Below are 13,694 nucleotides of genomic sequence, written 5' to 3' on the forward strand. Positions count from 1 at the left end.
AGCCGGCTGCTCCTCGTGCAAGTTTGGTGCAAATCCGTCCAGCGGTTTGTGCTGTAGCCACAAGCAAAAATGTTTCCATTCATGTCTATCCAGATTTCAAATGTTTTGGGACCCCCCTGTATAACTTAACCCCCCTCCCTTGACGAAACCGCACAAAACTTTGCAAGATTTGTGAGGATTCATCCCTTTCTGAAAGAGCTTGAAGACTGAGTAAAGTCCCCATCAGAAACTTCTTTCTTTACAGGAATGTGGTGTTTGATGCGCAGATTTCTGTTCTAGGTTGCAGTACACAACGATTCTTTGGCAGAGGAAGTTTCTTTAATAATAGTCCATTCAAAGCACTTGAAGCTGAACCAGCAGAATTGCTACTTTGCGAAGAATCTCTGCAACCTCCTGGATCAAAGTAGGATCCCATGGACAGGAAAGCTAGGGAGGGTGTACCTAGGACAGGAGGCAGTACCCAGCCATAATATCTTTGAGACCCACTGGTCTGAGGTTATCCACTCCCATGGAGGAAAAAATGTTACCCACAACTGATTTCTGAAGCTGAAAGTACACCCCTGCAAACAGGTTTTTGGGCGAATGACCTGAAGGAACTAATGTAACTGTGGCAAACAGGTGTGGCTAGAAATACTCCCATTGCCAGCATGACACTGCTGCGTTCAAGTATGAGGGATGGTAAGAGAGCAGCCTGTAGGGGCAAGGCTTCTTTGGTGTAGTAGTGGACTCTGGAAGTACTGAACTATTCAAGGAGTCATCAGCCCTTAAACTGATCAGATGTGCTCCATCAAAGGGCCATCAAAGGGCCTATCGATCAACCTATTGTACATTTCCTGGGAGGGGGGAACCCTTACACTAAAAAGAAAAAAACATCTTTTTTTGTTAGAAACAAGTTCCTTATGAAGGAAAAGTGACTTTTTGAAGTCCGGGGGCTACCCCCAACCCATAACATGGAAGCCTCTAGGCTAGAGGTCTCCATGTCATGGGGTAGGGGGAGCTCGACTTCAAAAAGAAATTATTTCCATTATGGTTCGGTCCTTAATGGAAATAATTTCTTTATGAAGTCGGAGTGACTTCAAAAAGAAACCATTTCTTTTTGAACTAATAGGACTGCCCTCAACCCCATGAAACGTGTGTGTATGGGGACAGGGTGCACATTTAAATGTATGTGTGGCTGTTTGTGCGTGTCGAGTGTATGGTGAAAGGGTGCACATTTAAATGCATGGGTGGCTGCCTGGGCGTGCCTGTATGGTGAATGGGTGCACACTTATATGTATGGGTGGCTGTCTGGGTGTGCCTGTATGTTAAAAGGGTACACACTTGAATGTATGGATGGCTGGGTGTGCCTGTGTGTGTGCGTGCTTGTGTTCAGGAGAGCAACACAAACTAAATTTCGGGGGGGGGGGGGTGCTAACCCTTCAAATGTTGGGGGAGGTGCTAACTTATTTGTGTGGGGCATCTTACTTCTTTATGCATTCTAATGAGACTATTCTAGTGCAGCTTCAATGTTACAAGCAGTTAACTCTCTCCTTTAAGTTTGAAAGCAACCACTTATGGACTGCTGTGAGAATAAGCGGTCTCCTGTCCCCTCCCTATCCATTCACTTCCCTGGCATGCAAGTACTAAACCCACTTCAAGATTCCAATTGCCTAAAGAATTATGTATTTGAATGCAGGTACTAACAGTGAAATGCTTTACGTTAGTAATTGATGGGCCTTTGTTAACAGCGAAACCCAGGTGCCGTTTATCATCTCTGTCCTGTTCTGTCCAGCAATGGCTCTGTAGGTCTGCCAGGTCGAGTCAACCTAGCCTAAATTTCAAGGGGGGAGAGGGTGGGGCTGAAGCCCAGTCAGCTCAATGGTGTTGCGCCACTACTTGTGTTTAATCCCTTGGTTACTTATTGGTAATCTTCATTACTCGTAGCCCCATTCTTCCTCATCCCAGTACTTGTGTATGAGGCACTTACACAAGTACTGGGATGAGGTAGAGGGACATGGAGGTAATGCCTGGCTTAGTTACGTGTAATATTCATTACTCCTAGCCCCACTCTTCCTCATCCCAATACTTACCCATGAGGCAAGAAGCCTCATACGTAAGCACTGGGACAAGGAAAAGAGATGTGGAGGTAATTCTGGGCCGAGAAGCTGATTTTCGGGGTCCCCTGGTGGGAGGGAGAAAGGGATGTGCATGGCGGTGGGGTCTGACAGGGATTGTGCAATACATTGTAATGGCCATCCATGTCCAGGCTAAGCAGGCTTGATATGTGGTATTAGTGGCTAGAGAGGCATTTTGGTGCAGCCAGTCTAGTCATTTCTTAGTTTGGCTTGACTTTTTTTTAACTGGGCATCTCTGATAAAGCAGTCCTGCGAAGTGCAATTACCTGGCTAGACTGGCATTTGGGTCCTGACAGTCTAGCCGTTTCTTACTGCAGCATTGTATATTTTTCTGAGCATCTGTGATAAAATAACCATGATAAGTGTTATTGTTTCGAATGGCATTTTGGTGCAACCAGTCTAGGTATGTCTAAATGTGGCCTGTCATGCTTTACTGTAATGTTATTAGGTGTATAGACTGGTCTACATTGTGCAGTCAGTTGGACATGTTTTCATTGTGGAATGGCATTTTTAATAGGAAAGCATTATTTTAATTAAAGCATTAATGTTCCTGTGCGCAGTTGGTGACTTACATGTATTGGATTGGTTTTACCCTACAAAACAATTGCAAACACTTTGGCCTTTTAGCCAATTATTCTCAAAGTGTGCTGTATAATGCATTAAAACACATGTATATCTTTCTCCTAGCGCAGTGTGCAGCGTACCCCTGAAGCAGCACGTTTGTGCGTATTGCACAAGCGTGGTAATCTAGGCTGGCCCAGAGTGTTGCGTGACCTGTGATCTGTTGCCGAGTTGGGGGCCGGGGGAGCCCTCAGCATGGCTCGCAGAGAGGGCCCCTAATGTTGTGTTACGCCACTGAGCACACAAACCACACGTGAGAATTGCCAAGCGTTTTCTAATGACTACACAGCTTCTCATGGCACTCCCCAAACTGTCAAGGCCAGACTTGAGTATGTGCTTGGCAGCATTCTTGACTTTGGATGCCGCCACAAAAAAGGCTTTTTTTAAAAACTCTTGAGGCGGTGTTCGTCAGCTTAACCATGTCCCACATGGTGTGAAAGTAATGGCCTAAGGTGCATGTAAACTCAAGCTTCCAGAGATGTGAAAACGAGAGAGAGCAGTCTCTTCAGAATCCCAAAATAGGGCGATGAGGACCACCTACTTGATATCTGACTCCAGGATGTCCATAAGCTTCTGGATAATTTCAGGAGCTACTGAAGGACGACACATAAGGAAGTCGGCCACTTAATGCATGGCCAATTTAATGAAACTTGTGCAAAGAAGGGGAATAGAAACAGGGAATCCAAATCTGGGCAAGTATCAACTGGTTGGCATTTCATTTTGAAGGCCTAAAGCCAAGTCCTCTATGGCCAGGGGTGTGGCTCATGAGTGCAAAAAGGCACAGCCAAGTCCTCCGCATTTCCTCAAAAAGTTAAGCAGGCTCAGACTATTCTCACCAAAGATCCGAGGACAATGGGATAAAACTTGATGCCCTAGAGTCCCTCACTGGGGGAATCTGTCCAGCACCTGGTGTCGGGAGGAGACCTGGTGCTGCATCAGTCAGAGTTGGATAGGCCTCAGAGGGTGCGCTTCTGTGGCTTTCCCAATCTCCCAGTGGTGCCAAATACAAAGCCTGTGGCAATGGCGGTCCAGAAACCAATTCTGGAAAAGTATCCTTTTCGGGTTGCGGCGGTGGGAGGTGCATATATCCATAACAACCTTCATGTTTTATCTGCAGGATGTCTTCAAGAGGAATGATGCCTTTTGGCTTTTCATTCAACCGGGTCCTCTTTCTTTCAGAGCCACGTGAGGGCCTGGAGACGCTCCCAAAGTGGTAGCGGTGTGTGCATAAATCAACATAGCATTAGTACAGGAATCCCTTCCACTTTAGTTGGAGCTCATGGACAAAATTAGGGGTTCTGCCTCAAACAGTCAGATGAGCAGTGTCAACTAGAAGATTCTTGATATGGCCATCTTGCGCTTCTTTTCTTTACCTGGCGTTGCAGAAGTGACTATTCACCCAAGAGCTAGGGACTGAAAATGATCCCTCCCTCCACTCCCACCACCTAGCTAAACCACCATTCAGATGCAGTTTGCCATGATCGTTAGGCACTGAAGTTGTGATGCACGGCTAAGCAGCACAGAGCCTGTGCATCTCGGACACAAACATCAGTCACGTGTAATCCTTCAGAGGCTTGAATATATACGTCTGTGGAGTAGACGGGACGGATTTTGAAAATACTGTCCACACAACAGCATCTGTGATGAAAAAAGAAACTGAAGCATGGAGAGTATATGTCTACGTAAGAACCATTGGCTATGCCCAAGAACAGTTTATGAAAGATAGCAGGGGGACTTAGTTCTACAATTTGCACTAATTGACTACACCCAGGACTTGGAATCCCTCAGGAGAGAGGAATGATGGCACTTATGAACGTAAGGAAGACTTAGCATGAGGTTAGCCTCTGATACATTTTGGGAAGTACTCATCCAAGCCTCGTTCAGACAAGAGCCCCTACATTTGTGTGGGCATCTATTCCATATGAACGCTCTTCTACACTGTGCTTCTAGTTTCCTGAAGAGCCTGCAAAAAGAACATTGTGTAAAGCCAAGGTAAATTCTTACTGATAAATGTTTACAACTAAAAACCCTTCCATTTATCAAACCTATCTTCCAAAAAGTGCTCCACAAAAGTCGCAATTGCATTTTTTTCAGAATGGTTTTAGTGCAAAAATACCTGCCCTGATGGAACTGTCTCTTTTGTCAATTCTTGAGCATGGCCAAACCGCTAATGAACCAAAGTGTGGCAGTGGCGCACCCTTGAAAGGCTGCCTGTGGAATCTGCACTGGCTGGTAACACGTCAATCAGGATTAGCAAAGTATGTCTATAGCTTCCGAACCAGACAAGTGAAAAACCTCCAAGTTTCAAACGTTCTTCTGTCACGCTCTACTTAACTGATTATTGGCTCTGTCCCTGTATTCTCTTTCAAGACAGGTTTGGCAACATTGAATCTGCGTGTGCTCTATGACCTTACCGAGAGGTATGCGGTGCCGTTTCACATACTCTTCCATGTCATGTGATCCTCCTGCAGCAGAACTCAGAAACGTGCCATGGCCAATCCTGTCTGGTGGGAGACTAAGGAGAAGTTCTGTCTCCTCCTTCTGGTTTGGAATCTGAAATGAGTTTCGGGAAATGGTGGCACCAGTGACTGTAAAACCATGGCCTAACACACACAAGCAGGCTAGCATGGCAACATGTAAATAAGACCTTTAACAGTTGTTACTGTTGTGAAACAGATATTTGAGCCTTTGCAACTGCATACTGTAAGGTGGTGATTAGGGTGCAAAATAAGTTAGCTGCGCTTCTGGAAATTAGGAAAGAAGGGGAATCAACATCAACTAAGAAAATAAGAGAGAATGGAAGAACGCCTAAAGAGGCTCACTCTTGATGCTACACTACACATAATTCACTCAGTGAGGGAGTCTCTAAACACACAGGCGTGCGCTACACATTTTGTACTGTCCTGATGAAGCCTTCATTCACTTGGTTGTAGGTGGAAGCCAGAAACTGATTTGCCCAGGGGACACCATGTGGGGTCACAATACAGGAAGTAAAGCTTAGAGCACAAACCAACCCACTCAACAGGCCCAACCAACCCTTCTTCCTTACACTGCCCACTCTAAATGAAGTCATACCTTTCATAAGAGAAACCTGTGTTGTTACCTCTGAAATGTGCAGGGCGAGCCGAAGACCACATCTTTGAGCTTCTCCAAGAATCTCCATATAGTCTCTGCCATGCCCGACCTTGGAAAAAGAGAAAGGATAATTAGTCTCAAGCCCCGTCATATCAAAATAAAAGACCAATACATTCTTCATATTACTTCTAATATCTATTGGGTATTCGGCGCGAGTGAATCCCCAACTACAGTAAACACAAAGTGTGTGGGTCTGCAGTGAAAACCCCAAGACACCATCGACACCCCTTTGGCATGTGCCGTGGAGGCAGCTTACTTTGTATGTGCTGCTCGATGCTCTGTATGACAAGGAGAAAGGGACCGACAGTTGGGTAAAGCGTGGGGAGGAAGTACCGTGCAGAGGGTACCGTACCACGGCATGCCCGTGCAGAACAACAATTCGATTACTCTGCTTAGCAACAAGCTCAAGTCCCGTCCCCCATTTCGGGGGACATCCCAAGAGTATGGAGGAAAGGAAACGGGGCGTGCAAGTACAAATGAGATAACAGGGAATAGTTAAAATGTACAGTTAGCGGGCGACACGTAAGAGTGACAAAACATCCTTTGTCCTTAGGTACTGAATGGAGATGATTAAAAGCAGTTTACAGTGCTCCATTTTCTTTTTGTTGCAACTGACATGTTGTAACTTTAGCACATTGCTGTGTGAAAGCCATGTGCATCCCAGAATTCATTTTACTTCATATTATCAACATTGCACACATCTGTCCCTCAGCAATATGTCAAGCACAACAGGAATCACCCTGAAGAAAAGCTTCACATAAATACCTGGATACCACATACCGAAAAATAAGCCTTTCAACTGTTAATCGCATTATTTAACAAAAAAAAGCATAAAGGTATGTGGCATATGGTTCTATGTGATATTTCTGCATACTGAAGGCCAAACAGAAAAAAGAGCGACCCGCCCCTCACCCGACTGATTTAGTGCAGCCCTCAATTGCGAAAATGTCATTTTTGGGGAAGAACCCCTCCACCCCGCTTCCAGCCAGCTGATCTCTCACACATTGGCAATATTTTATTTTTCACCTGACCCCCACTACCCCGAAACCCACTTGCCCCCCCCCCAATTCCCTTCCTTCCCCACCAAAAATATACCCCTCCAACACCCCCACACACACAGAGACACAAACACACTTATGAAAAATAACACATGAGTGGGCACAGCTCGTGTGTGTAACCAAAAGCGATAATTTCTTAAATCAAAATCCAACACTCAGGGGGTGAAAACCCTCCAGTAGTCCCTCCGGACAAGGCACTCAGTAACTAACTGAAGAAAGGCCCAAGGCGACAAGCCCTCGGTGAGGGCTGCACACCCTATACCTAACTAACTAGTTAGACAATGCTACAAAAGAGTTCATGATATGGTCCTGTCTGCATATAAAAAACGATATTACACAACTTCAAATTTACATGGTAATGGCAGATGCCAAAGGCCAATGCATTTCAGACCAGGTGGTCCTTCATCAGGGCAAAATCTAAAGTGTTCTATAACAACAAAGCAATGGAGCAATAATAGTGGTCCCAAGACGGGGCAGAAGTGTCACCAAAGGGGATAATAGATAAAATGGACACAAAAACCATATCAAATTTAGACATACAATGGTGATTGTAACTAAACAACGTAAGATGGTAGTTCAACAGTGCAAATAAATAATAAACATTAAAAGGGACAAAAATGAGAAAAAAACATGTCAATGTCATTCTTAGAAAAGGTTTGAAACGGTGCATTCAAAAACATCACTGCATGCTTACATTTACATTGGTATGTATGATGGCACACTTAGTGATGGCCATGTGGCAACTGTTCAGCAGAAGAAAAGGCCTACGTTCGTACCCACTTATAGTACTAACATGTTCAACATTAATATCGACCTTTTTAAATTCTATTTTCTTATGAAGTTAAGGGTCTTTCTTGCCAAACTTCCTCCTCGGGACAATCCCACTGAAACTGACTAGGGTTATACTAAGTTCAAACCAAAAATTACTTTAGTACCTCTGATAACCGTCCATTCAATAGAAATATTTCAGAACATACTACTTGCAGATCATAAGAAATGATGGTTTGGTAAACCAAGATATTCTAATCTTAAAAGGTGCATTTTTTCTCAGATTAAGTCCTTATACTCGGAGACCCTAATATTACCATCCACCCTGCATGCAAGGGAGGCTCATTGGTAATTATTACTACTGTGGCTTACGAGAAGAGTGTATGAAACAACTAGAGGATATCAATGTATACACATCGTTAGATCATGAACCCACTGCGAGCATCTGTAAAGACCTAGATGAGATTGCGAAATTGGCATTTGAGATGGATTGGATTTCAAATAAAACCGAGGCCTATTTTATCATATTACACCCAAGGGTTCCTACCTTTTACTTCCTCCTTAAAATCCATGAAAGTCTTGATAATCCTCCATGCAGACCCATTCTTGCAGCCACCGGCGGCATCCTTAACCCCTAGGTACATACACAGACCATTTTCTACAGCCACTCATACAGAATACCTGACCTCACAGATGACGACATCTTGTTCACTGTTATGTCAACAGTCTCTATACCAGTATACCACATGATATTAGACAAGACGCCATGGAGTGGATCCTGCTGCAGGCAGGCCCAATAGGAGCAGCAAAGGAGTTTATCATGATCTTGTTGAATTTTTTTTCATAAAACTCCTATTTCATATACAAGAATCAGCAGTTTTTTTTACAAGCATCAGGAACCTCTATGGGGGCCACAATGGGCCCAGTATACGGCAACCGTTTCATGCACAGATTGGAGACCACACACATTTTATAACTTCCGGTCTGGCATAAATAACTTATGGCATGGGTCAGGTATATTGATGACCTTTTTCGAGTTTGGCATGGTCCACTTAACACATTACACGACCATATCATGAACTTGTTTGTAACATTGTCTAATTAGTTAGGTATAGGGTGTGCAGCCCTTACCCCAGGCTCGTAGCCTTGGTCCTTTCTTCAATTACAAACACACTTACACCCACCTTCACTCCCTCTTCCTTCCTTTATACATACAATTATCCCTCCCGTGTTCCTTTATACATACAATTATCCCTCCCGTGCCCTCCACGCTATGCAAACACACAAACAAGACATACATACATTCATAAATGTGCACTTACCTCAGATGCCCGCGACTCCCTTGTTCCTTCCCGGCCGACACCTGTCAGCCCCTGTGCAGACTCGTGTGCACGAGGAGTGTGGCAGTTCGATTTAGATTAGAAAGCGGATTTGGATCTTTCTTTTGAAATTAGAACCCGTTTTTCACTCCACACCTCTAATATAGCATTGCTCTATAAGACTGGCATTGATCTCATATGGAGCACACATTCAAGCATGCCATTTAAGGGCTGCACACCCTTATTGCTTTGCTCTGTGCCTCTAAACTGCAGGTGAACTTGCATGGATGGCCAGTAGGTGGTGCTGTGGAACATGCGGCGTCCTCACGGAAATGATTCATTCTACTCCTGCATTACATGGTGGAAGGGATTTGTTTCTTGCATTTTCAGACCCAACATAACATTGGTTGAGAGCCTGCCCAAAGCTGCAGCAAATGAATGGTTTGATGTCTATGGAACTTTACAGCTGCACATCATTCTGAGAGATGGTCCTGCTGCTTTTATTATACTCGTGGCACAGTAATCCTGGTTATCACATTCTAATAAACTCCAATACACAGCATATGCAAACTAAAATGTATCCATTTGATGAGGCCACCTATAAAGTCCTGGCTACATGTTTACTCAAGCCTGTGGTGTCTAAAAGACATTAAAGACGATAGTAATTGATATGAGGAAGCCAAGGACAGAACACAACCCTTTCAGAGTAGCAAAGAATCATCTTGCCAGAGACCTGCCATTTAAATTTGGAAGGGCAGTACGAACCAGCCTAAAACACAGCAGCAGTGTGGTATTTAATTGAATGTGGCACTGCTGCTGCACCTATATTAATATTGCGTTAATGCTTTATTGCTTATTAAGGGAGGCACACCCTTATTTACTTTTTTGCTAGTGTGGTGGGTTTTCTACATGCGAAATCGAACAAGTTCAATTTGGTGGCCCATGGTGCCATGGCCCAAGCCCACAATGTAGTTGCCCCAAGTTCCAGCGAAAGCCAACTTAATACCTTTAATAATATGCGGACAGGATACAAGCTATATTTAGTTTTTTTTTGTGGTTTCTTATATACCCATGCCCCGCATACCCCCCACCCCCCCCAAGTGATACATAGTAAAACGAATTCACCAAGATAATATCATTTGGTGAAATGGGAAAGCTGGGATTTGAGGAGTCCTGGTGTCACAGTCAGCATTTTAACAGCAGGATACATCTCCTACCATCCAATCTCATCTTCAGTTTGTGAGGCGGTGGGGAAAGCTGTACAATTCATTGCTAGAGCGGGGCCAGAGTTGAGCCAGGGGGTGTGGCTTCATTCTAATACCCAAACATGAGCTGGTACAGCAAACAAAAACTCATACATGGCCTCCTGCCTCCCACTCAGCAACACAAAACCTATACGTGGAACCCTACCACCCACCTTCAAAACATAAGGTCCTCACTTGGCATCCCACCTTCCCACAAGACCCACACCTGCCATCCTCATGAAAATCACGGCTGGGTGCTCCTAATTTTGGCAGATAAGGAAAATTGTTTTAAAGTGATTTGCAAAGGATCACATTGTGTGTGAAGAGTAGAAGGTGGGGGTTTGAACCCGTTTCCTTGGAAAGCCAGCTTTGCACTTCAATTCAGCAATACAGAGGAAACTGCGAGGGGAGTTCAACTGGGAGCTAGTGATGGAGCAGGGGTAAGAGCGGCCTGTTACAAGGAAGATGGTGTGCGTTTGTTTGGGTCTGTGTGACTGTGGTTATGTGTTTGAGTGTATGTGTGGAATGATGGATCTGTGTTCCTGCGACTGTACATATATACATCTATATATGTGTCTATGTTAATTTGTATTTGCTTTTTGTTGTTCACATAACATCGTCCTAGACAATGGAAAACTAGTATAGACTCACTTTGTAGTCTACTAATATTTAATGCCGGAGTTGTACATCTTTCTGTGAATGTTTGTCAATTGTGCACGAAAGTCAGTACCACAAATATTCCAACAGCCTTCGCTATAACCAACATATAGTAATATCTATGGATGCTACTCAGGATGCAATAAACTCTTTTTGTAATTAATAAATCTGTGAACAGCAAATTGACCACAACAATGGGGAAGCATTCTTACAAGATGAAACCAATGAAAAACGTTAATGTTAATGGGTCTTGCGCACACTGTTGCCACTTGTAAGATCTCTGGCAGATCTGCAATGGAAGGGGGGAGTTGTAGGGAGTTTGTTAGTGGGATTGAGCGGGAGGAGAAGAGCAAGAGAGCTTAGATGTGCTTTCGGCAGCTTCAGGTCAGAGAAACTAGTCACTGAGCTTAGGTGGGTTTTAGGTTGGTAGCCGACATGTGGTGTTGAGGTATGATTGTGTGTGCTTTTGTTTCTTTCATGTTGGGGTGCATGTGTCTTGTGGTGCAGTAGAGGTATGGTTGTGTTTAGTTTAGAGTTTTAGGCGGAGTATACAGAATGTTAAGATTTTAGTACGGTTAGTTAGGAGCAACTTATTTCCTACCCCTATCAATCCATCCACGTGTGCTGCATTTCCTGCCCCCAACAATCCATCCAAGTGGGATACATTTCCTACCCGCAAAAAAAAGTTAATTGCAGCACATGTCCTGCCCCCAACAATCCATCTCAGAGAGCAGGATCAAACACAATATAGATGATACACAAAGCCCATCTCAGGGCGCAGCAGGGAGCATTTGGCTAACCTGTAAATTGGGCCAAATGTAAAACATGGCTAACCTGCATAAATAGGCTATGTGCCAACAATATGCCAACCCATGGAAATAGGCCAGATGCAGAAGACTGCCAGTTTACACAATTAGGCTAAATGCAGGTAAGTATATCATAGTAGGTAATACAAGTGTTTTTTTGATTTTTTTACCGGAGTACAGTAATGGCTGTATGGAATGGTGGAATGTCCCTGCGGGCCCAGAGCAAAAGAATGCCCTGGTCAGCTGCAACATAGAGGCGGCCGCGGGAGAATACAAGAATAAATAAAGACGGGCAAAAGGGGTGTGGGTGCGCCTTACTGTCCAGGGGAAGTGTCCCTGCAGACCTAGAGCAAAAACAGGCCTAGGTCAGCTGCAACACGGTGAGACTCTTTAAGCCCAGGGGCACAGACCCAATCAGGGCACACACTGGGTCTTATGGCAGGAGGCTGGAGAGGGACCCACAGCAGCAGAGGGAAAACACAAGAAGCAGAAAAAAATACAGGCAAAAGGGCAAGGGGGGGGGTGCTTCCATGCAGGTGGAGTGTCCCTGCAGGCCCAGAGCAAAAGAAGGCCTGGGTCAGTTGCAACATCAAGGCGGCAGAGGAAGAACACAAGAAGGAGAAGGAACAAGTTACTTACCTTTAACTGTTGTTCTCCAGCATGGGTCTGGCATGGATTCACATGCTCATGAATATTCCCCGTCGTCAGGCTGGGAATCCTCGGTAAAGAAAAAATCAGTATCAGTTTCGTTTCTGATCTGTCTTTCGTAGTAGTAACCAATCACTGATCTCTGCGTCATACTGACCACAGCCAATGACTGCCATCTCCCTAAGCCCCGCCTCTGGCAGCCATCTTCAGATTTGGTAGCACGTGAAGTGGCAGTATGACCAAGTGAAGAGCCGCAGAGGGGTAGGCGGGAGGGTTCGCATGTGAATCCATGCCAGACCCATGCTGGAGAACAACAGTTACATGTAAGGAACTTGTTCCTTCTCCAGCATGGGGTCTGGCATGGATTCACATGCTCATGAATATAAGAATACATAGCAGTACACACATGCACAACCACGGGAGGTGGCAAAGGCTCAACATTAAGCAATACAACAACTCAACATTAAGCATCTCTTACCTCGTCACCAGGCTCACCTTAAGCGAACAGGTTGCGCAGCACTGCTTGGCCGACCCTGGACTCCTCCCTGGAATCCCGATCGACGCAGTAGAATCTCGTGAAGGTGTGCGTCGACCTCCACGTAGCAGCCCTGCAGATGTCCAGCAGGGGCACACCAGATAGGAACGCCGTAGTAGCAGCGATCGCTCTGGTCGAATGGGCTCTCGGACGGCCTGGCAGCGGTCGGTTAGCCAACCGGTGGCAGTGCATGATGCAGCCGGAGAGCCATCTGGAAATAGAAGACTTCCAGAGAGCCTTCCCTTGATTCACAGGTCCAAAGTTCACAAACAGCTGTGATGTCCTCCGAAAACTCTTTGTGCGGTCCACGTAGAACTTCAGCGCTCTAGCCACATCCAGCGAGTGCAAAGTCCTCTCGGCCGGCGACGAAGGAGACGGGAAGAAAACAGGTAACACCAGGGGCTCGTTAAGATGGAAGTCCGACGGCACCTTGGGCATAAAGGAGGGGTGCGTCCTAAGCACCACCCTCGAGGCATGGAAAGGCAAGTACGGTGCTTTGCAGGATAGGGCCTGGATCTCTCCCACTCGTCGTGCGGAGGTAATGGCCACCAGGAATGCAGTCTTCCACGACACAAACTTCATCGGTGCAGAGTGCATCGGCTCGAATGGGGGCACCATGAGCCTAGTCAGCACCACGTTAAGTTCCCACGCCGGGGCAGGGGCCTTCACCGGCGGGAACGACCGGAACAGTCCTTTCATAAACTCTTTCACCAGTCGATGGGACCACAGGGACGTCCGTCCTGTGGTTCTGGTATATCTGGAGATCGCCGCCAGATGAATCTTAATGGA

At 45.4% G+C, this 13,694-nt stretch overlaps 1 protein-coding gene across 4 annotated transcripts in view; it reads right to left on the reverse strand.

The window, feature by feature from the left end:
* The window catches only part of MAPDA (N6-Methyl-AMP deaminase), a 486,784-nt gene that overhangs the window by 15,739 nt on the left and 457,351 nt on the right, over nt 1–13,694 (reverse strand). For all 4 annotated transcript variants that reach the window (XM_069624761.1, XM_069624760.1, XM_069624759.1 and 1 more), the window contains 2 exons: nt 5,839–5,919; nt 5,150–5,288 (listed from right to left, as the gene is read on the reverse strand). In XM_069624761.1, coding sequence (XP_069480862.1) covers nt 5,150–5,288; nt 5,839–5,919 — 220 coding nt within the window. The remainder of the gene's footprint in view (nt 1–5,149; nt 5,289–5,838; nt 5,920–13,694) is intronic.

This window comes from Ambystoma mexicanum, chromosome 11 (genome assembly GCF_040938575.1).
Source record: "Ambystoma mexicanum isolate Mex_15411 chromosome 11, UKY_AmexF1_1, whole genome shotgun sequence".
Classification (NCBI taxonomy): domain Eukaryota; kingdom Metazoa; phylum Chordata; class Amphibia; order Caudata; family Ambystomatidae; genus Ambystoma; species Ambystoma mexicanum.